At 30.5% G+C, this 21559-nt stretch overlaps 2 protein-coding genes across 3 annotated transcripts; both read left to right on the top strand.

The window, feature by feature from the left end:
* The first annotated feature begins 6619 nt into the window (after positions 1-6619).
* LOC111296385 (bZIP transcription factor 17-like) lies at positions 6620-9679 on the top strand. The gene is made up of 2 exons (XM_022890666.2): positions 6620-8336; positions 9058-9679. Exons 1-2 carry the CDS (start codon positions 6722-6724, stop codon positions 9492-9494), a joined length of 2052 nt encoding a protein of 683 aa, XP_022746401.1. The 5' UTR covers positions 6620-6721; the 3' UTR covers positions 9495-9679.
* A 9942-nt stretch (positions 9680-19621) lies between these two features.
* Positions 19622-21321, top strand: PPD6 (thylakoid lumenal protein (Mog1/PsbP/DUF1795-like photosystem II reaction center PsbP family protein)). Of its 2 annotated transcripts, none has more exons than XM_022891035.2 (3): positions 19622-20057; positions 20219-20535; positions 20962-21321. In XM_022891035.2, exons 1-3 carry the CDS (start codon positions 19721-19723, stop codon positions 21130-21132), a joined length of 825 nt encoding a protein of 274 aa, XP_022746770.2. In that variant the 5' UTR covers positions 19622-19720; the 3' UTR covers positions 21133-21321. The 2 variants fall into 2 exon arrangements, with proteins under 2 accessions (XP_022746770.2, XP_089597737.1); XM_089741611.1 differs by having other exon boundaries at positions 19627-20057; positions 21002-21321.
* Positions 21322-21559: the final 238 nt, after the last annotated feature.

Raw genomic sequence — 21559 nt, forward strand, 5'->3', positions numbered from 1 at the left:
GTTTAAAGCTTTATTAGAAAGACAAGTTTACGAAATTATAATCAGGTTCGAGAGTCGATTACATGTAAGAAAGGATTAGCACCCTCACAATGTCCATAAATTAGTAACAATTAATTATGCGTTATTTATAATTTTGGAGAAAAATGGTTTTTGTTTGAAATTTAATTATAATTCATTTTGTTTGTAAGAAAAAAAAATCTTTATTTAGGAATGTCATGAAAATCTTCAAATTAAAATAATACCTTCAAAGTCCCCAACAATAAAGTTAGAATTTGAAGATAATCTTTCCATTTAAGATTTACCATAACATTCCTTCTAAAAATAATAAAATAACATTCTTTATAAATGATAATTATCGATGACTCTCCAACATTTAGGTAGAGTACCGATTAATTATATTTCATGCAATACTATTTTAATTTTATTTATTTGAAACTAAAATGATTTTAAGAAAACTTTTGATGTAATAAAAAAAGAATTATAATATAATTAATATTAAACATCTATAACTAAATCAAACATATATATATGCATTATAATTGAAGACATTAAATTAAAAATAAAACAAATGCAAAATGATGATAAAATATGAATTTAAGAAATAGGTTTTCAAATACAAAAAAACTACCTGGACTCTCCAACGTCTAGGCAGAGTTTGGGTGTGAATTTTTATATTTAAAATTTCAGTCTAATTTTTTTTTATTATTTTATAAATTCATTTCAAGTTGCGAAAATATATGAAAATTCTTAATGAAATAAAATTTCTTAAATACCCCAGCATCTAAAAGGCATTCGGGAATAGATTACTTTATAAAAAATTTTCATGCAAATCGTTATAAATTTAAAATGAGTTCGAGGTTTTAGTAAATTTGAGTTTGAATTTTAAGAATTTACGAGCATCTATAAAATTCTCTAACATCTAGGTAGATTTTTAGAGCAAGCACATTTTTATAGTTGTTCCAAAAATTAATTAAAATTTTATATATTTTTAGCCTAAAATTCCTTATTATTATTGTTAGTAAAATTTTCAAAGTGCAAATCATAACTAAAATGAATAAAACATACTTAAGGAACATAAACATACCAATTTATGCACAAAGAGACTAGACATTCAAAATCCAACATAATCCAAAAACAAGCATGATTATAATGCTAAAAATTACTATGCAAAAAGATATTTAAATATTCTTATACCCTAATTATTTATTATCCATCTTAACCTTATTATATTTGTTATTATATTTTTTAGATCATATAGTACCCATCATGCCAAATGTAAAAGAAAAATTAATCCACCCTTACAACTATTAAGCCAAGGAATCCATGCAATGTATGTAAAACTATCCCTACCCCAAGAAAACTAAGCAACAAGGTAATGGTGGGACCATGTAGTGTTTATAATATTTTCTTACATCCATAGATGATTCATGCACTGATGGAATAAATAAATAGCATGCAAAAGGCCAAGCAAATAAAAAATTACTAATGGAACAACTTGTAGTTCATGTGAAGCTTTCCCTACACATTGCCTATTTTTAACTTTGCATTCTTCATATAGTCAAAAACAAGGATAAACCAAGACAAGACCCTACACAGAAGAAAGAAACCAGAAGAAAAGAAAAAGCTTGAAGCTTTAACTTGTATAAGATCCCTTCCCAATTGTAAAACAAAGAGTTGGAAGAAAAGCTCCAATTTTTAAACATTTTTTTCCCTTTCAACAACTTATCACTCGCCTCTTTGAAAGCTATTTCTATTAAAGTTTTCTTTTCATGTCAAATAGATGGGGCTATGTGAGTGACACCCAAATCGTGATGCCTATGGCTATGTGGAAAGGCATCTAATCCATGACTACTTATAGAGGGCTAAGCAGCACGATTTGGTTATTTGAAACTAATTTTTAGAGTTTCATTTGTTGCAGATTAGGCCAACTAAAGATTATCAATGAAAGATGGAAAAGTAAAGGTAAAATACTTTATGGAAGGAGGCCGATTGTTGCTACCATTGAAAGAGGTAGAAGCTGTTCGGTTATACTAAAAAAAAGAGATGAAGTTCCAACCATTTGTAAAAAAAATATAAAACAAATGAAGCCTCAAACTTAATCAACATACACACCAAGGTCAAAGCATACAAGGAAAAAATAAAAACACTTTGCAAAGAAGATCATAACTGATACAAAAATGGAGTAAGAATAATGATAATAATAGCAAAACCTACGCCTATGAGCTGCTCACCTTTGAACTTTTTATATTTTTTTTTAGCTTATTTCTTTGTGTTTTTGCACTTTTTTTTTTCCAAAGCCTCTCTATTATGCCTTTTACTATTTACCAGCCTCTCTCTCCTTTCATTCAGTAAACCTTTCCTCAAAATAAAAGGATTTCAATCTTGATCAATGAAGACCATTGGATGAAATCTCATCCAAGGGTCAAAGTTTTTCCTTTTATTCTTTTCAAGGAGCCACCTTTGGCCATTGGATCAAAATTCAGAAAAAGATCCAATGGCCCACATTAAACATTGCAAAGGTTGAATTTTTATGGTCTAAACCCATGAAAAAAGACCATTTTACCCCTAATGCAAAGTTTTCGGTATTTAAGCTATTTTCTTAGAATTCAATGTTCCCATGCTCATTTTTATAACTTAAAGAACCAAAATCACAAAATGTTATGAAATTGAGATTTGAAAAGTTTCATGAAAATCCAAGCTCGAAAAAGTCAAATTACGAAATACTCTTATAAGGGTATTTTGGTAATTTCACACTTTTCGGGAAATTGCTATGTGTTCGGAATAACCAAAAATCATGAAATATTATGGAATTAAGATCTGAAAAGTTTTGTGAAATTTTGAGCTCGGAAAAGCCAAATTATGGAAATACCCCTATTATGATATTTTGGTAATTTCACGTTTTTTGGGATACTGCTATAATTTTAAATGCACCAAAAATCATGAAATGTTATAAAGTTAAGATCTAAAAAGTCTCATAAAAATTTGAGCTCGAGAATGTCAAATTACAAAAATACCCTTTATAAGGGTATTTTGGTAATTTTGCCCTTTCTAAGGTATAATGAAAATTTTAATGTTTTGAAAAATCCTGAATTTAATTTTAAATCACATTGATTTCAATTAGGTTTTTGTATTTTGAGAATTAACCTAGGCTCTTATCCATTTTGACTAAGTTTTGTGTAATTTAGATTTTATTTGATCGGATTTGACCCAAGTTGACTTTGAATTTCTAAATAGGCAAATTTGTGAGCTCTTTATGGGTTGTAAATGCTCCTCCTAAATAATCTCAACCCATGTTCACAAATGAGCCCTGGATCAATCACATTGAAAAGTGTTCCAAATAAAATTTGATGTCTACAAGTATTACTATAAAAATAAAATGCATATGAAAAATCAATCAAGAATATTACAATTAAAAATTTGACGTATCTAATCTAAATGGCCACCTAATTCTATGCAAGAACAAATGATATCTAAATGAAATGCATATATAAAAATGATGTGGAAATGAAGAAATTGGAAGCAGCACCTAAAGATGGAAACAACGCCTAAACATAAGCAAGAAATGAAAGCTTAAACATGAATTGGAAATGAAAGCTTAAATGTGCAACATACAAGCAAAGTTAAACACACAACTCTTCCTAAACATAAACTGAATTTTAAACATCCTATGAATAGCTTATTGGAACATACGATCTGAAGAATAATGCATGAACATAATGTAACATAAAAATCAATCCAAAACAAATGCAATAACTTGAAATGGCAAAGACAAAGAAGCTATAAAATGATTTTTTATTTAACTCCTATTGATGAACAAATAGAACTTTATGTAAGTTAAATGAAGAACAAATTGAAGCACTTAATGAAGAATTAAATGGTAGAAGAGAGAATGCAAGAAAATACTCAAACAGTGTAAATAAATTAAAATAGCAGCTAGTATGTACTAGAAACACAAGAAAATTCCAAAGAAAAAATTCAACAAGTGATCATATACTAGCAAGGAACTTTATCTAAGCTAGAACAACCTAGATTTATAAGTTAACTACTTACATCGACAAGAAAAGAGCATGAACAAATAAAGAAATTAGCTCAATGTACTCAAATTTAAAAATAGTTCAGAATATGAAAAAATAGAACATATTTAACAAAATTAACTAAACAACACTTAAAAATGTGAAATAAATTGTACAAAATGAAACTTAGCAAGGTAACAAGTAGAACTAAAGATCTAAAGAAGAAAAGAATGTAAACAAAATGCCAAAGATGAGAGAAGATCCACGCCAAAGTTGATTTTCATGTTTAGCTTGCACCTATCACTTGCATCCATGCATAATTACCAATCTTAATCTGGATCAATGTGCTGTGAGTTTTAAGCTGAAATTCAACTAAGTTGTAACTCTAAACTATGACAAAAAATTGAACAAAAATAAGCAACATTTGATAGAGATATGATCCAAAAACCACAGATAGGTCAAAATAGATAGATTCAAAAAACATATTTGAACATTCATGAGAAATCAATAGATGGGAGTTGGAAAACGAATGTAAATGTAAATTTTATTGAAAAATTTTAAAAGAGTACTAAAAAACACTTAAGAAACAATTAATTTGTAATGAAATTTAAAGGAAAAATGCTAGAAATAAAGTGTTTGGCAATTAAGAAAATATAAAAACTAAAAATGAAAGTGTAGGAAAGTAAAGAAAAAATTTTAATCCTAAACTAAGTCTCCTCTAATAGTCAAGCCTCTCCTTATATATATAGGTAGAGGGAAGGAGCTGAAGGTCTAAAATATCTAAAAAATTCTTCAGTTCACTGGACACTTCTAAAGCTTTCATTTTTTTGTTGCGCTAGTGTGTCATGGTTTGCAAGAAGGACTAGGCTTAGGTGTTCTCATCGAAACAAGGAACAATTCTAAGACAAGCGAGACTAAGTTAGAATGTAAGGGATAATAGGCCTAGAGGTTCAATGGAGGTCTTAGGGGTAAGATCATAACCTAAAACAAGTGTGCTTATGCTGAAACAAGCTATAAGAGCTCAAGCTAGGTGATCCAGTTAGTAGCTTTCAAATAGACCAAGTTGCAAGCACAGAAGTAAGCCAAGGTACGAGCAAAACTGATCCAGGCATTGGCCCAGGGAGGGGCCCTGCACAAGCACTATTGAAGGAAGAGTCCCATTTGGTTCCAACTTTTATTTGACAAAGTCCTTGTAGTTAAACTTTTCCATTGTAATCTTATGTAATTTTTTGTAATTTTTGGACTCTTTATGAACCTTAGAATAGGATTAATATCATTCATTGATGTAAGGGGGCTTTAGCTATATATAGAGGGTGCCTCCACCCTTATTGTACACACCAAACTTAGAGTAATACATGTTTACTCTTGCCTATCTCTATTGCTCTCTTTAACTTTCCATCAAACACTTATTGTTCAGCCTTGTTTAGTAGCAACTTGGTCGACTAGCCCTAGAGCATTGAGTGCCCGAGCACCGATCCAAGTGTTAGGTTGATCTAGGACATCGAATGAGTCTATTCTTGGGTTTTAGAGCCGCATGAGTTTGGAGCTTGATTCCCGACCCATGACAAGTGCAAGTCCCTAGTTTTGTTGTTTGGTTGATGCCTTAGCACTTTGCAAGTTCTTATTTCATGTGTAATGGGTGGTTTAAGAAGTCAAAATAATGGCCAATTACATCCTTTAAAAATGCCACATCAGCTCTTTTTTTTTTTTTTTGTGCTTTTGGACCTAGATTGAAATGTCTTGAAATTGCATGCTTATTTATGCACCCATGCACACGTCCATGCCTTTTTTACGTGCTTCATTTATTTTTTTTTATAAATTTTTTAAAACATTTTATGAACATATTTATCTTACATTTTACAAAAAAAAAATAAAAATAATACTAAAAAATTATTTAACAAAAGTTAAGAAAACTCCTTAAGTATCATTGTGGTCTATTAATGCTAATTTAGGTTATTTGTTCAAATTGCATAAAAAATCCTCTAGATTTGTATAAAAAAAATCTAAAATTTCTCAATTTTTTTATTTGTACCTACGCATGGATAAATATGTATTTAAGAGTAATTTTGTTAAAAATCTTAACGAACAAGCTAAAATATATGAAAATTATACAAAAATAAGTATGAAAATACTAAAATTTTAGTGCAATTAAATAAAACAAATATCTTTTCAAATTTATTTTAAAAATTATTTTAAAATAGAAATAGAACATGTGTCAATCTCTTAACATTACTTGTATAATTAAAAATTTATACTAATAGTATATTAAATACTAATGCATATATTATTTTAAATTTTTATTTAAAAATTTTTTATATATTATAAAATAGACATTTTTGAAAAAAAATTGAATTTATCAAATTAAAAAAACATATTTATATTAAATATTTAATTATAATTCAAAAGCCACGATATTATCCGATTATAATATAAATATTAGCTTAGTAAAATCTTGAATAAAACAAACGGAAAAGAAAAGGTTGTAAAAAAACGGGAAAGGAAAAAAAAGTGACAAACGCGCGTACCCACGAGGCAAAGCCAAACGTCGAAGGAAAGTCTTCGGACCCTTTCAGATAAAAGCGACCATTTGAAAAAACAAAATTCCCATTCTGCAAATTCTATCACTAATTGAAGTCTTTGGTCTTTCATCGGATTGCGTTCCTAACACTCTGAATTTGCTCTGTAAAACCCCTCAAAACCAAAATTTAATGGCGGAAGCGCCGCTGGAACCCGATCTGGGTTCCGATTTGGAATCGCTGGCCATACCACCAATGGATACGTTGTATCTCTCATCAGATCTAGGGTTTCCTTTCGATGACAACGATGATCTCCAACTCACCTTTGACGACATCGATCAATTCTACTTTCCCTCCGATTCCGAGCACTTTCTCATCCCCGATTCTTCAGTCACACCCGAATCCGACGTCGAAAGGTACCTCAATACGTCATCTGCGGAACTTGACAGTGTCAACGGCCCTGATTATTCAGGTAATTCCCACTCTCCTGTCTCCTCTTTAGGCTCCGGAAATTGTGCTTCGGCCGTTTCTGAAGCGACGAATGTTGCCTCCCCGGATTCTTCCGGAAACATCATCGATCAAAAGATTAATGTTGAAGAAATGGGGAAAAGGCGACTGTCTAAAAGAAAGAAAGGCGATGAAGAAACTGATTCCAGCAAGTGCAGAAGATCATCGCTGCCCACGGTGAAAATCTCTAACTCCAATTCTAATAATAATTCGAATGCGCTGAGCGAAGAGGAGGAGAAAAGGAGGGCGAGGCTTATGAGGAACAGAGAGAGTGCACAGCTTTCAAGGCAGCGTAAGAAGCATTACGTGGAAGAGCTGGAGGATAAGGTTAGGGCAATGCATTCAACTATTGCTGATTTGAATAATAAGATAGCTTATTTTATGGCTGAAAATGCTACCTTGAGACAGCAGTTAAGCACTGGTGGTGGCAGTGGTGGAGGTGCTGGAATGTGCTCTCCACAGCCATTTCCTATGCCAATGTATCCACCGATGGCATACCCATGGGTTCCCTGTGCTCCGCCCTATGTGATGAAGCCGCCAGGGTCTCAGGTGCCATTGGTTCCTATTCCTAGGTTGAAATCACAACAGCAGTCGAAACCGGCTTCCAAAGCTAAAAAGAATGAGAGCAAAACTAAGAAGGTTGCTAGTGTTAGTTTATTGGGTATGTTGTTTTTCATATTATTGTTTGGTGGTTTGGTCCCAGTTGTGAACGTTAGATATGATAATACGCCTGTTGGGTCTGGTTTTGTTGGCGATGGGTTTTATGAAGTGCATCGTGGCAGAGTTTTGAGAGTTGATAGTCATTTAAATGGCTCTAGTGATAGAAGGGATTTGGCATTTTCTTATGAGAAATTTGACGTTAGCAATAGAGTTCACAGTAGAGGATCAGAGACTGGTGTTGAGCAGAAAGATATTGGGGCACCTAATGTACCTGGTTTTATGGGCAATGGTAGTGAGCCTCTTACTGCTTCCTTGTATGTACCGAGAAATGATAAGCTTGTGAAAATTGATGGCAACCTGATAATTCATTCTGTTCTGGCCAGTGAGAAAGCTGTGGCTTCTCACAAAGCTTCTCAAATAAAGAATAAGGAGACAGGTTTGGTGATCCCTAAGAATTTCTCTCCAGCCCTTGCAATTCCTGATGCCAGAAAGAATAGAGGAAAGCATTCTTGTGAATACAGAAATCCTGCAAAAAGACAGATGGCTCTTTCTTCAGGTTCTGCTGATGCTTTGAAGGACCATTTCAAGTCAACTGTTGCTGATGGTAAGATGCAGCAGTGGTTCCGGGAAGGAGTGGCAGGTATTATCTTCATATTATATTTCTAATTACTTTCATAGGGTGTTTTTCTGGATGTGAATGTTCTGTAAAATTGGATGTAATTTTAACTTAGATATTGGTAATTGCTGGAAGCCAAATAAGGTGTAGAACTTTTCACTTGGCTGCAGTCCCTGTTTGGGGGTTAAGGTTAGGTAGCTTTACTGCAATCAGTATAAATTGATAATCGTTATATAATTGTGGCACAAACTTGGTCAATGAGATACTTTCTGCTTAGCTTGACCATTTGCTGTGAATTTAAGAGTTTAGTGTACTGAGTCGAATGAGTAGAATTTTTATTTTCTGTTCAAATAGTCTTGGGTTTTATTTTTATCATGGTTGATAGGTGGTGGCCAACTCCCCCAACTCCTGTTCCCAACAAAAATGAAAAAGAACTAAAATAAATTAATGATAACTAGTGGCTAACACTCCATTATGTTCTGACAGTGTGGATTTAAACGTGAAGAACAAACTAATGATGTTTCACACGATTTAAAAAATAACTCTTGGCTAGGTTTTGGCAGCGTGAATTTAAAAATGAGTCTATCATGTCTCGTTGTATTGCTGACTTATTGAAGCCTGCCATTATATTTTTAGCTTTTTTTGTCTTGAAATTGAAGTAAAATCAATTGCACCGAGATGAACTCTGCTCTTGGTGTATGTGTCATGTACTAAATTGATTGTGTTTCTTTTGTCTTTGTTGCAGGACCAATGTTGAGCTCTGGCATGTGCACTGAAGTGTTCCAGTTTGATGTCTCTGCTCCAGGAGCCATTGTTCCTGCTTCCCCAGTTACCAATGTTTCTGATGAGCGTCGGCAAAATTCTACGCAGCTTAACAAGCAAAGAAACAGAAGGATTCTCCATGGTCATCCTATTCCTCTATCGGGACATGATCTGAACATAACCCAACAGCGTGTTGGAAGAAATTCTCGAAGGGAGAATTTTCAAGGTAATAAAACTGCTTCTTCTATGGTAGTTTCTGTGCTTATTGATCCCAGAGAGGCTGGTGATGGAGATATAGATGACATGATTGTACCAAAGTCGCTTTCTCGGATCTTTGTGGTCGTGCTTTTAGATAGAGTCAAGTATGTTACGTACTCTTGCGTGCTTCCGCGATCTGGTCCGCATTTGGTGACTGCTTAAGGATAAAAACCGGTGGCTGTACCAAGAAAAAAGCTTGCTTCTACGGCTTCTCGTTTCTTATTTTTGTATATAATGATAGACTGCTATAGCGGCTAGGAAAAACTTTTATAACATTTTAATGTCTTTATGTACTTTGGATTGCCTTCAATAGCCTTAACTTTTATAACAAAATGATTAAGAGTGAATAGGGTTTATGGTTTAAAAAAGACTCAATTACGTCATTTATTTAAAAGTGTAGTAATTGAGTCAAGTAATTTAAAAAAAAAACTCAATTACTACGTTTCTTTTAATTAAATGTTGTAATTGAGTAATTGAGTTAAGTAATTTTTTAAAAAAACTTAATTATTGCATTTCTTTTAATTAATCATTGTAATTAAGTAAAGTAAAATTTTAAATGAAAGCAATTATTGTGTTTCTTTTAATTAAGCAACGTAATTAAGTAAAGTAAAATTTTAAACGAAACCAATTATGACATTTATTTATTAATTATGTAGTATTTGATCATAGTTAATTTTTAAAAATAACATCAATTATTGCATTTTGTTTATACAAACGCAATAATTGGTACGATTTAAATTTTATAAAAAAATTATAAAATCTTTCTTTCATTTGATAAAGGTCTTATTTGTCGTGTTTATTTGTTCCAAAATAAAATGAAAGGTTTTTTCCAAAATTGTCAAAGATATTATGATAAAAATATATGATTTAATAAACATAAATTCCCTTCAACCAAACATAAAAGTTTGCAAATTGGGTGCTTTGAAAATCAAACTTTTCGTCGGGTATCACATTTTTTCGAATATCATACTTTCTCTCAGAATCTAAGATTTTGTAAACCAAATGCCCCCCAAATAAATTTCAAAATCATGGTTTTTTGGTTTACTTCGAAAAATCTGTCTAAATGTTGGAGTTTTTTTAGGAGGTTCACAAAAATCATGGTAAGTCCTAAACTCCATTAAACCCTAAAAACAAAATCCTAAACTTAACCCTAAACCCTAAAAAAAACCTTCAACCCAAAATCCTAAACTTAACCCAAAACCCAAAATCTAACTCTAAACCATTAATCCTAAACCTTTAAACCTACATTAAACCCTAAAATCAACTCCAAACCCTAAAACCAAAACCTTAAACCTTAAAACCAACTTCAAACCTTAAACCTAACCTAACCTCAAACATTAAATCCAACCCATAACCCTAGATTCTCTAGACCCTAAAACTACTTAAACCCTAAAAGTGTTGACCTATGCCAATACCCAAGGCATCCCAAACTTCAAAAGGTTTGTATGAAAACTTCATATGAAGTAAACTGTTCTTAAATGTTAGCTAGAGGATGGGTATTTAAGATTAGCAACCCTACAACTCTCGTCCAAAAATGATATCAATTAACTTTGTGTTGTCCCTAAATAGTCTTAATTGAATGGTTTTTCATTCTAAGTTAAATTTAATTATTTAAATATTAAAAATTTTCATAAGATTTCTCCATAATTTTGGTAAAATCTTTAAAAATTTTTTCAATCTTAAAAATATTTAAGGAATTCATTCATTTCCTTGAAAAGACTTCGTCATTGTATTCATGAAAGCTTTTGTGATTTTATTAAAAAACCTTTTTTTACAATTTAATGAATTATTTTTTATTTTTATAAATGCATCTAAATTTTGTATTGTTCTGGTAAAATTTAGAAAAAAAACATGGTTTTTGCAAATTCTTAAGAAAATTACTCATTCACAATTTCCTTTGGAACCACGTTATTGATTAATGATTATACTTTTATTCCTATGATTTATTGAAATCTTATAAAAAAGAAATTTAACTAATTAATATTTATTATTTTTCCTTATATTTCTCTTACTTAGGAATAAATGTAAACCGTCAGTGTTTGAATCTTTTCTCCAAAATTTTCATCATTTTGATAATATTTGGACGGATTTTCACACGTAAGAACCTTTTATAAAATCACTCTTTCACAATTTCTTATAATTCCATGATTAAGAGGATTTTCATTATTCCCAAAAAGTCATTGTCATCATTTCTTAATGTCTTAATTAGTAATTAATTTTTTTTTTGCTTTTATTCTTTGCTACTCTTTATTTTTGGACCCTTGATATCATATTTTATTTCAATTTTGTCTTGAATTTTTCATCATGCTGGCAAAAATACAAAAAAAAATTTCTTTAAAAAATTAACATTCGTAATTCGTCTAGAATTTATCATTGATTTTAATTTACATTTATCTTGAGAAAGATCATAAAATTGTTACGCTTTCGATTATTTGATTATCTAAATTTTATTTTTTTCATTTTTATTTTTAATTCAAAATAAATATTATTGGAGTTTTATTCAAAATTACCATAATTCTAGTAGAATTTAAAAGATTTTTGTTTATTGGCTGCATCTTCGCAACCGTTTGAAAATTTATTATTTTAAATATTTTTATCATATCATTTTATTTTTTTCTTTTATTATTTTACTTTTTTCTAAAATTAGTTAATTTTTGTGATAAAATTATTACTATGCAAAAGATTTTAAATTAACATTTTATTTAATAATTCTATTATTATTTCATTATTATTTAAAATCAATAACTTTAAATTTTAAACATGCGTAATTAAATATAAAACATAAATATAAATAAAACAAAAAAAATAAAAAAAGGTCAATCAAATTGGTCAACAGTTTTAAAAATCAATATAGGTTGCTATTCAAGGCAATTTGGAGCAAGTCAAGGGCGATTTAAGAATGACGGGTGATCTTCTGGTGGTTCAACTTGGTTCACCGTTGGCTTGGTCTAGTTTAATTGGACCAATTCATGACAGATGAATTTGGTTGGGAGCAAGTTGGACACGAGGATTTTAGGTCGCATTCGAGTCCATGCATGGATCATATATTTTTTCTTTTCAACTACAAAAGCCAACTCATTTTTTTTAATTCATTTCATCTCTTTTCTAAACAAAAGAAAGATTTATTCTCTTTCAAACATTCCTACAACCGGCTAACCTAAACCTAGATTCCAGTGGTCAGCTACCATGTCAACTGCCACATTTCATTGCCAGTGCTAATTAAAGCTTAAAATACACCAAAATCTTCCTTTTGACCTCTTTTTATCGTTTCCCAGTTAGTTTCATCCAAAGCTCATCCTAATTCCCTAGATCTAAACCTAAAGCCACTAGTTTTGAAGCCCAAACAACCTCTCTACACCACGACAAACACCACTTGCTTCTAGTATGCTCTTCTAATAAATGAGCTCTTCCTCCTCACGAAAGATTTAGCCACAAAACACCCTAAATTGCCTAAACTTAAACCCTTTCATGTGATTTTTGTTTTTATGTTTTATGATTTTTTTTTGTGGTTTTTTAACACTACTTCTCCCCTTTTAGGGTATGTGTTCTTTTTTTTTTTTTAGGTTGTGGTGATAGTAAATGTGGTCTATGTGTAGGCTAGGGCGATCTTGATAGTGGGTGATTTTTTTATTGTTCTATCTAAAAAATTCTTCTCCTAAAATGCTAGATTTATAATGTTAGAATATGAATTCAGGTCTTAGAAAATCTAAGATTGAAGGATGATTTTTCAAAGCCACCAAAAATTTTGATGCAAAACTTGTCAAAGTTTGGTATTAGGGCAACTTGATATGAGTTGCATAAGTTGAATTTTTTTGTTGTTTTTTTTTACTTTTTTACTATCATCATCATCATCATCATTGTTATAAAAATATATATAAAGAAATAAAAATAAAATAAAATAATGTAAAACAATATAATTTTCAATATGTAAAAATTAGACTATACATTTGAGATTTAACAATTAACCCACAAAAATTAGATATCTACAGTAAATGTAATTTACATACATACAAATTAGTCAGCATAAAATTCTAATATAGTATTTTTTTTTTTCATTATAAGATTTGAAAATACAACAATTTGTTAAATTTTTTTTTATTACCATGACATAGGGATGGCAACAGGGTAAAGTGAATTTTTGCTTACTTTGCTTTTGATCCAACTTTCTTAAATCTTTGATTGAACCTCGACTTGCCCTTAATTGGAGTTTTGATTTTTGAAACCCTACTCTTATGAGAAGAAGTGTCTAGGGTGTCAATGAATTGAATATGAACAAATGAATGTATGTCCATAGTTTATTTGTTTATTTTTAGAGTTGTTTCGTATTTGGTAAGAAAATTATTCATTATGTTCGAGCTCAATTCGTTTAAATGATAGGATGTTCATGTTCGATTTGTATTGGACTTGTTTAAGTTAAACGAACTCGTTCATGAACATTAAACGAATATGTTCAACAATATATATAAACAAACATGTTTATTAACAATAAACAAATATGTTCATGAATAATAAACAAATCATAAGCAATTTAAAACAAAAATATATATAATTATAAATTAGGAATAAACAAACAAAAATTGAATATATTTATAAATAATTCGTTAAAAGCTCTATTTATTTACTCCTCTATAAGTACCCCGAACTCTCATTTTCTTTTCTTTTAGCTCTCTTATTCACTCATGTCACCGTTTTTGTCTTGGAATACTTGTGGCATGATAAAAAGCATAATTAGTACATAGATCAAGAGTTCAGAGACTTTAAAAGTTAGGCATTCACCTACAGAAAGTTGGTTTGATATTATAGCAAATTTTTTTATATTGAAATTATAGGTAGGAGAGAGTAAAATTCAATTAAAACCAAAATTTTTGGATAAATCGATTTGGTTAATTTGGATTATACGGGTATCTCAGGTATCCTATTGGTTTAAATGGTTAAAGTAGTCAATTTTCAAGTTTAAAATTTGAAATCGAATAAATTGAAATACCCAATTTAATACAAAATAAATAATTAAAATAAAAACATTATAATCACTCATTTTTTAGATTTTTTTTTCTTACTGAACCCTAGCCGCTCAACACTCTTAACATTTTCTTATCTCTCATTTTCCCTCACAATCTCACTGCCACACGATCTCTATCTTCTCCCTCAGATTTCTTACGATCTCTTTTTTATTATTTGCTACACACCGATCTCAAGTCTTAACACTTTGATCTACTGCACATCCTCTCTCTTTTTTTTTTTCACTCTTATCTCATAGTCTTTTTGGCCTCTCACCTTCATCTTGTAGGCTATCGTTGTGTCCTTGTATCACATCATTCCATACCTTTGCCTCTTTCATTCTTCATTCCTTTCACAAAGTCATAGTCTTTCAAGATCTTTCAGTTCCTTTTACAGAGTCGCTTCATTCCTTCTTCAGTTCCTCTCGCAGCGTTAAAGTTAGTAGCTTTGTTTTCAACTTTGTTTCTTAGGATTTTGAAGCACCTTCACTAAAAGATTTTGAAAGAAAAACCACTTTCACTGAAAGATCCATGTACTAGCTAGCTATAACATACAAAAATTTAGGGTTTAATAGCTAACTGCATGAAGCCCCCTTGGCTTACATGCTGGCAAATGTGTCGTTAAGGTGAGTTAGCTTCTATCCCAAGATAAGACCATAGCTGAGGCCCCAAAGTTTAACTTGAATGCTAGAAATTGACTTCCCGTGATATCCTCATGGGGGACTTGGTTGCCAAAGGATGGGCCATCCTCCACAGATGGCATAAGCCTAAAGAAATGAGAAAAAAAAAAGAGTTTTAGGTTGCAATCTTACCTTTTCCTTTGACCTTTTGTTAGGTTACAGTCTCATAGTGTAACCATTAATGTAATGCCTCCTCAAATAAGAATTAGAATTTGTCTCATATATATAATATATATTTTAATATATTTATTACAATTTGTCCCATATATATAATATTTTGTTTTTAATTTATTTATTACAATTTGTCCCATATATATTATTTTATTTTTTAATTTATTCAAGATTGCTAATATATTATTATGATGATGATGGATCTAAAATGTTAAGATATCATCATCTCCAATGTTACTAATTTATTAAATCCTATCTTAATTGAAGTGTTTGTTAATAACAACAAATATGCTTGTTTTATTGACTTGTAGCCTTTTATTTTTTGCTCAAAAATAAAATCTTAAAATTAATTTTTATGATGTATTAATATCATTATATGATTGGTTAATAATATATAATATCTATACACTAAATATAAACTCTTATTTTATAAATTTATAAAAATTTATATTTCATTAATAATATGATATGGTATAATTTAATGAAAACATATAAAATTCATACATATATAAAACTAATATATATATTTGTGACCAGCTAGCTAACATCAATTTCTCCATGGTTACTTTCTTTTGAATTTCTAGACATTATTTTTTAGAACTATTTGGCATATTTACACATGCTACCATGCTGGTTTTAGATCTATTTAAATGAAAAGATCATATTAGCATCTCTACACATTCATTTCCTTATGTTTATATACTTTCATTTCTTATTTTCTTGATGAATTATTTTGAATTGCTTACATGTCCTAGAAATGCTATTCATTTCCTTATGTTTATATATAGCTTAACTTTTTATTTTTTTTTCAAGATGTCGAATGAAATGACTGATCGAAATCCGATATAAGAGGATGGCTCAATCAATTCCTCAAGTAGACTCACATAAAACAAAAAATGAAGTTGTGACTACTAAATCAAAAAAGGAGATGACCAAACACATGGTCGAAGGTATGAGACCATTTCATTAAATTTTCTAATGACAAAGGTGAACTCAAAGCTAGATACAATTATTGTGATAGAGAATTTTATGCTCACCCAAAAAAAATGAAACATCTGTATTAAAGAATCACATAGGTTCATGTATGAAATTTTCTTGTGGTAGTGATGATCTTTCCCAAGCAAAATTAGTTCGTAGTTTAGAAGGAGATGGATCTTTAGATACTTGGAAGTTTGATCAAGATGCTATTAAGAGAGGTGTGGCTGAGATGATAATTATAGATGAGTTACCTTTTAGATTGGTGGAAGCAAAAAGATTTAGGCATTATATGGTTATTGAATGTCCTAGATTTTGTGTATCATCACGATGAACTGTTGCTAGGGATTGTTATCAAATTTATGTGAATAAAAAAACTTGCCTAAGGCAATTCTTGAAATCGTCTTCTACAAAAGTGTCTTATACCACTGACACATGGACTTCATTACAAATAGTCAATTATATATGTCTCACAGCTCACTTTATAGACAATGATTGGAAACATAACAAAAAGATATTAAACTTTTATCTCGTTTTTAGTCATAAAGGGGATGCTATTGGTAGGGCAATTGAAAAATGCTTGTGTGATTGAGGGATCGATAAAGTTTTTGCTATTACAATTGATAATGCTAGTTCCAATAATGTTGCAATCTCATACTTGAAAAAAAAAATTAACAATGTAATAACTAATATTGTAGGAGGCATATCTTCATTTGATATGCATTGCTCATATTTTTAATCTTATTGTGAGTGATAGGTTAAAGGAAATTAGTGATTCGGTTGCTCGTGTTAGAGGGCCTATTTAATATGTAAGATAATCGCCCTCTAGGTTGGCTAAGTTTAAAGAGTGTGTTGCCAATGAACACATTCAAAGTAAGAGCTTGTTATGCTTGGATGTTAGCATTAGGTGAAATTTCACTTAGTTGATGTTGGAACAAGTTCAAAAGTGTGAAAAAGCTTTCGAGGCTTTTGATGATATTGATCTTTACTATAGAAGTGAGCTCATGTTAGGAGATGGGGTGCCTGATCAAAATAATTTGGCAAGTGTTAGAAGATTATGCCGTTTCTTGCAAAAGTTTTATAACCTCGCAGTTAGAGTTTCAAGTTCTTTATATGTCATCTCTAATAATTTTTTTGAAGATATTTATGGTGTTTATGGTATTTTACAAGATTAGTAATTGAACGTTGATGTTGAATTGAGTGCAATGGCTAAGAGAATGAAAGATAAATATGACAAGTATTAAGGGAATGTGGAGAAAATGAATATATTACTTTATATTGCTTCCATTCTTGATCTTAGGAAAAAACTTGCTTGGTGGAGTTTTGTTTTATGAAAATGTATTCTTATGATCAAACTTTAATGATGATGAAAAAAGTATAAGAAGCAATTGGTGAGTTATTCAATGAATACAAAAACATGGTGCAATCTTAATCTAAACAAGTTGGTGAAAGTATCATTGCGAGTCAAGTTACAGAATCCACTTATGAAATTGGAATTAAGAATTTATTTGACTCACTAGCTATTATGGCTGAGTTTAGTAGTTTTATAAAGCAACAAAGCAGAGAAGAGAATAAATTAGAGTTGGAGAAGTATTTGAATGAAGAGCCCGATGCTATTAAGGAAGGGGTGGGCTTTGATGTTCTTCTTTGGTGGAGACTCAATAATCATAGGTTTCTTATCCTTTCCTATATAGCTCATGATGTGTTGGTGGTTCTCACTTGCATAGTTGCTTTTGAATCTGCTTTTAGCATTGGTGGTTGTGTGCTTGATGCATATAAGAGTTCTTTAACTCTTAAACTTATGTAAGCTCTTATTTGTGCTTAAGATTAGTTACGTGAATCTTCAAATTTTAATCCAAATGCCACAAAGGATGAAGTGGAGCAACTTGATAAGATTGATTTGGGTAATTATTTTAGTTTTACTACTATTATTTTTCAATTCTTATTTCTTTAAATTTTTATAGCTAACTTTTTTTTATGTATGTTTAGATTTATCTAAGATTGCATTAAATATCGTAATTGATTGGTAAAGTGTATTGATAAATTGAGGTAACATAAATAGATTATTTATTTTTTTTTTTGTTTATGTTAATTTTTTTTGTTTATGTCTTTGCTGAGTATTGTTGTTGAAAAAGCTCACTACCTTATGATTAATGTTGAGCAAGCTCATTGGCAGTGGGCATTCTTGAATATAATTGGTTGAGTATTGGTGTTGATTAGTTCATTATGTTTTATTCTTATTTTCAAATTTGGTTTTTTTCTTTTTTCCAGACTTGCTCAATGACTGGTGTGGCTTATGGATTGTTATTGTGGTTTATGGACTGTTAGTTTGTGTTTCTAGAATGTTATGGACTATTAGCTATGGATTGCTAGTACTAGATAAATTAAGTTTATATTTATGGACTGTTATGAACTGCTAGTGCTAGATAAATCATGGACTGTTATTTAAGTTTGTATTTTTGTTGTATTGTATTTGTGTTTTTATTTGAGTATTATTAACAACATTTGAACTTATTGGATTATGCATTGAGTATTTGAGTATTTAACTATCCTTACATAAATTAAATTTAAGGTTTAATGCAAGAAATAAAAACTAGAACTGATTAACCCAAAAAAACCAATCGAAATCGATCAACTTAATTTGGTTTGATTTTTTCGGTTTTCCTTATATATAGTGGTCGGTTCGGTTTTTATAATAGATTAAGTCGATTAATTCAATTATTTGGTTTTTACGACTGAATTAACTAAACTGACCATTTGCTTAGCTCTAATTATAGCACTTTGTTTCTCAATTTTTAACTAAAAAAATTTAATCTTTATTATAATCTTTTTGCATACATAAACACTAGTTTGAGATTATAGTATTTTTTTATCTCATTATTTAATAAAAAACATATTTTGATCTTAATTATAATCTTTAGGGTGATGTTTATAAAAAAAAATTATCTTAGTAGCTAAATATGGTGCTTAAACTTATGAATTCAAATTTAATTTGTCTACTCAATAGTACATTCCAATCTACAAGTTTTCGGTATAACCCTCAAAAACCAATATTTTTTCAAAAAGGAAAAATAATATAACAAACAAATAAGTAATCCAATAATAATAATGAACATGATACTAAAATTAACCAACCTCAAAAACAATTTTAATATGAAAAGAAAGATGTTAATAAAATTGGAGAGCTTATTTTGGGTATTTTATCAACATATTGATTAGGGCAAAGCATTGGAAAAAATTAATACCGCTAGTAAATAAATAGATGACATTTGGGGTTATTATATTATAGAAGAATAAGAGTTCAACTTTAATTTTATAAAATAAAAAATACAGAATTGATTTTAATTTATTAATGAAATTGGAGAGTATTTTGCTAACATAATACCACATAGGGCAAAACATTGAACGTGGTTACGCTGCGACCGGTAAATAAATAGGTAGCATTAGGGCTATTAGTATTTGTGGCTATGAGGCTTTTCCTTATCGAAAAGGGACCAAACCAGATAAGAGCGTGAGCACAAACCGCCGTCCCTTTTCCTGTTAAAACAACATTTTCAATATCATCATGGCCTCTGCTGCTTCACTAACTCTCCTATCTCCGTTCCTCCCAAATTCTTCGAAATCTTCACTGATCAAACTTAGAATCTCAAACGCAAATCAAAATGATATATCAATGCAAGAAAACCTGAACCTGATCAATATCAATAATAACAAAGGAAAGAGTCTGAGGAGAGAAATATTGGTTAAAGGACTGGCAATGTTGCCGCTAGTGATGTTGGGAGGAGCTCCCATTTCTGATGCAAAAGAGGTGGAGGTGGGGTCTTATCTTCCTCCTTCTCCCACCAACCCTTCTTTCGTTGTCTTCAAGGCCTCCCCCAAAGACACCCCAGCTCTACGCGCAGGTATACTTTCATCACCTATCCAAGTCAGTCATGTTGTAAGCCAATAACTGTCTCATTTTTCAACTCACTCTTTCCTCTTAATTTCGGTGATCTTAATCTCATTTTGTAATTAGATTTTGTATGTGCTTGCTAATAATGCTTGAAGTTTAGTTTTTTTGCAGGAAATGTGCAGCCATACCAATTCCTTATTCCACCAACTTGGAAACAAAGTCGTGTGGCCAACATATTATCAGGCAATTACTGCCAGCCAAAGTGTGCAGAACCATGGGTTGAAGTGAAATTTGAAGATGAAAATCAGGGGAAAGTCCAGGTGGTGGCATCTCCTTTGATACGTCTAACCAACAAGCCTAATGCAACAATTGAAGAAATTGGAAGCCCCGAGAAAGTGATTGCCTCTCTTGGTGCTTTTGTCACTGGAAATTCTTATGATCCAGATGAACTCCTTGAAACATCTGTTGAAAGACTTGGACAACAGACGGTACGTACAACTACTTACCAATCCTTTTCTCCAACACGGCCGTTATTACTACCATTACTTTTACCGCTTTTTAATTTATGCAATATTAAGTCTTATTATCTGACAATTTAAACAAAATGATACAAAAAATGACAGAAAAGTAATATAATTTAAAATTTTAATAAAAATAAAAAAATGTGTTATGTATTTAAATTTTCAACACGGATATTGATTTAATAATTTTTTTATATTTTACATACATGTATATGAATATTATTATCTTGCATTTATTGTATGATGTGCAATAACTAAGTCATGTAATATTGTAACTATATATGGTTGTTGGAATTGTAATCTATGGTTTATGGAGATAGCTACTCGGTTATATTGTAGTTTGTTCTTCTTGAAACTTGTCTTTCTCATTTTAAAGCTTGGTCGTTTTTGCAGTACTACAAATATGTTCTTGAGACACCATTTGCTCTGACAGGTTCCCACAATCTTGCAAAAGCAACGGCAAAAGGAAGCACCGTTGTATTGTTTGTGGCTAGTGCTAATGATAAACAGTGGTCAACGTCCCAAAAAACTCTAAAAGCAATGCTTGATTCATTTCAACTCTAGCCTTTTCGACTCTAGCTTTGTGTTGGTAAGGACGACGGTTATTTTGTAATTTAATGGTTGGGATTTATGATCGCATTTGTTATTTTGTAATTCTAACCTTTAGATTATTTTTTTTTTCGTTTCCATTCTTTTTACCAAATGGAGTGTTAAATATATGCAAGTTTCAAATACAAAAATTTAATTATATCATTATGTTTGTATTTGATTTTCTCATCCAGTAATTTATATTATTAAACAGTACTAAGTAATTTTTAGATTTTGCCCAATACATTAAACAGCAATAGGGGAAAAATTATTCCCTCCAAACTTTGGCCTCTCGTTTTACATGTTAGTTCATATGCATCTTTCAATTGTTATTTTTTCTAAACTTGACTTTTAAACTATAATTAATATTTATTTCAAGATAAAATTTATTAGGTTACAAGTC

Source organism: Durio zibethinus, chromosome 12, assembly GCF_047325235.1.
Source record: "Durio zibethinus cultivar Kanyao isolate XHJ-2024 chromosome 12, ASM4732523v1, whole genome shotgun sequence".
Lineage (NCBI taxonomy): Eukaryota > Viridiplantae > Streptophyta > Magnoliopsida > Malvales > Malvaceae > Durio > Durio zibethinus.

What these genes read in the sequence shown, in the direction of transcription:
- LOC111296385 (XM_022890666.2), top strand. Translation starts at nt 6,722, where the DNA reads ATGGCGGAAGCGCCGCTGGAACCCGATCTGGGTTCCGATTTGGAATCG. An exon ending in GTTCCGGGAAGGAGTGGCAG is followed by an intron (nt 8,337 to 9,057) that starts GTATTATCTTCA and finishes TCTTTGTTGCAG; the next exon opens with GACCAATGTTGAGCTCTGGC.
- PPD6 (XM_022891035.2), top strand. Translation starts at nt 19,721, where the DNA reads ATGGCCTCTGCTGCTTCACTAACTCTCCTATCTCCGTTCCTCCCAAAT. An exon ending in CACCCCAGCTCTACGCGCAG is followed by an intron (nt 20,058 to 20,218) that starts GTATACTTTCAT and finishes GTTTTTTTGCAG; the next exon opens with GAAATGTGCAGCCATACCAA. An exon ending in AAAGACTTGGACAACAGACG is followed by an intron (nt 20,536 to 20,961) that starts GTACGTACAACT and finishes TCGTTTTTGCAG; the next exon opens with TACTACAAATATGTTCTTGA.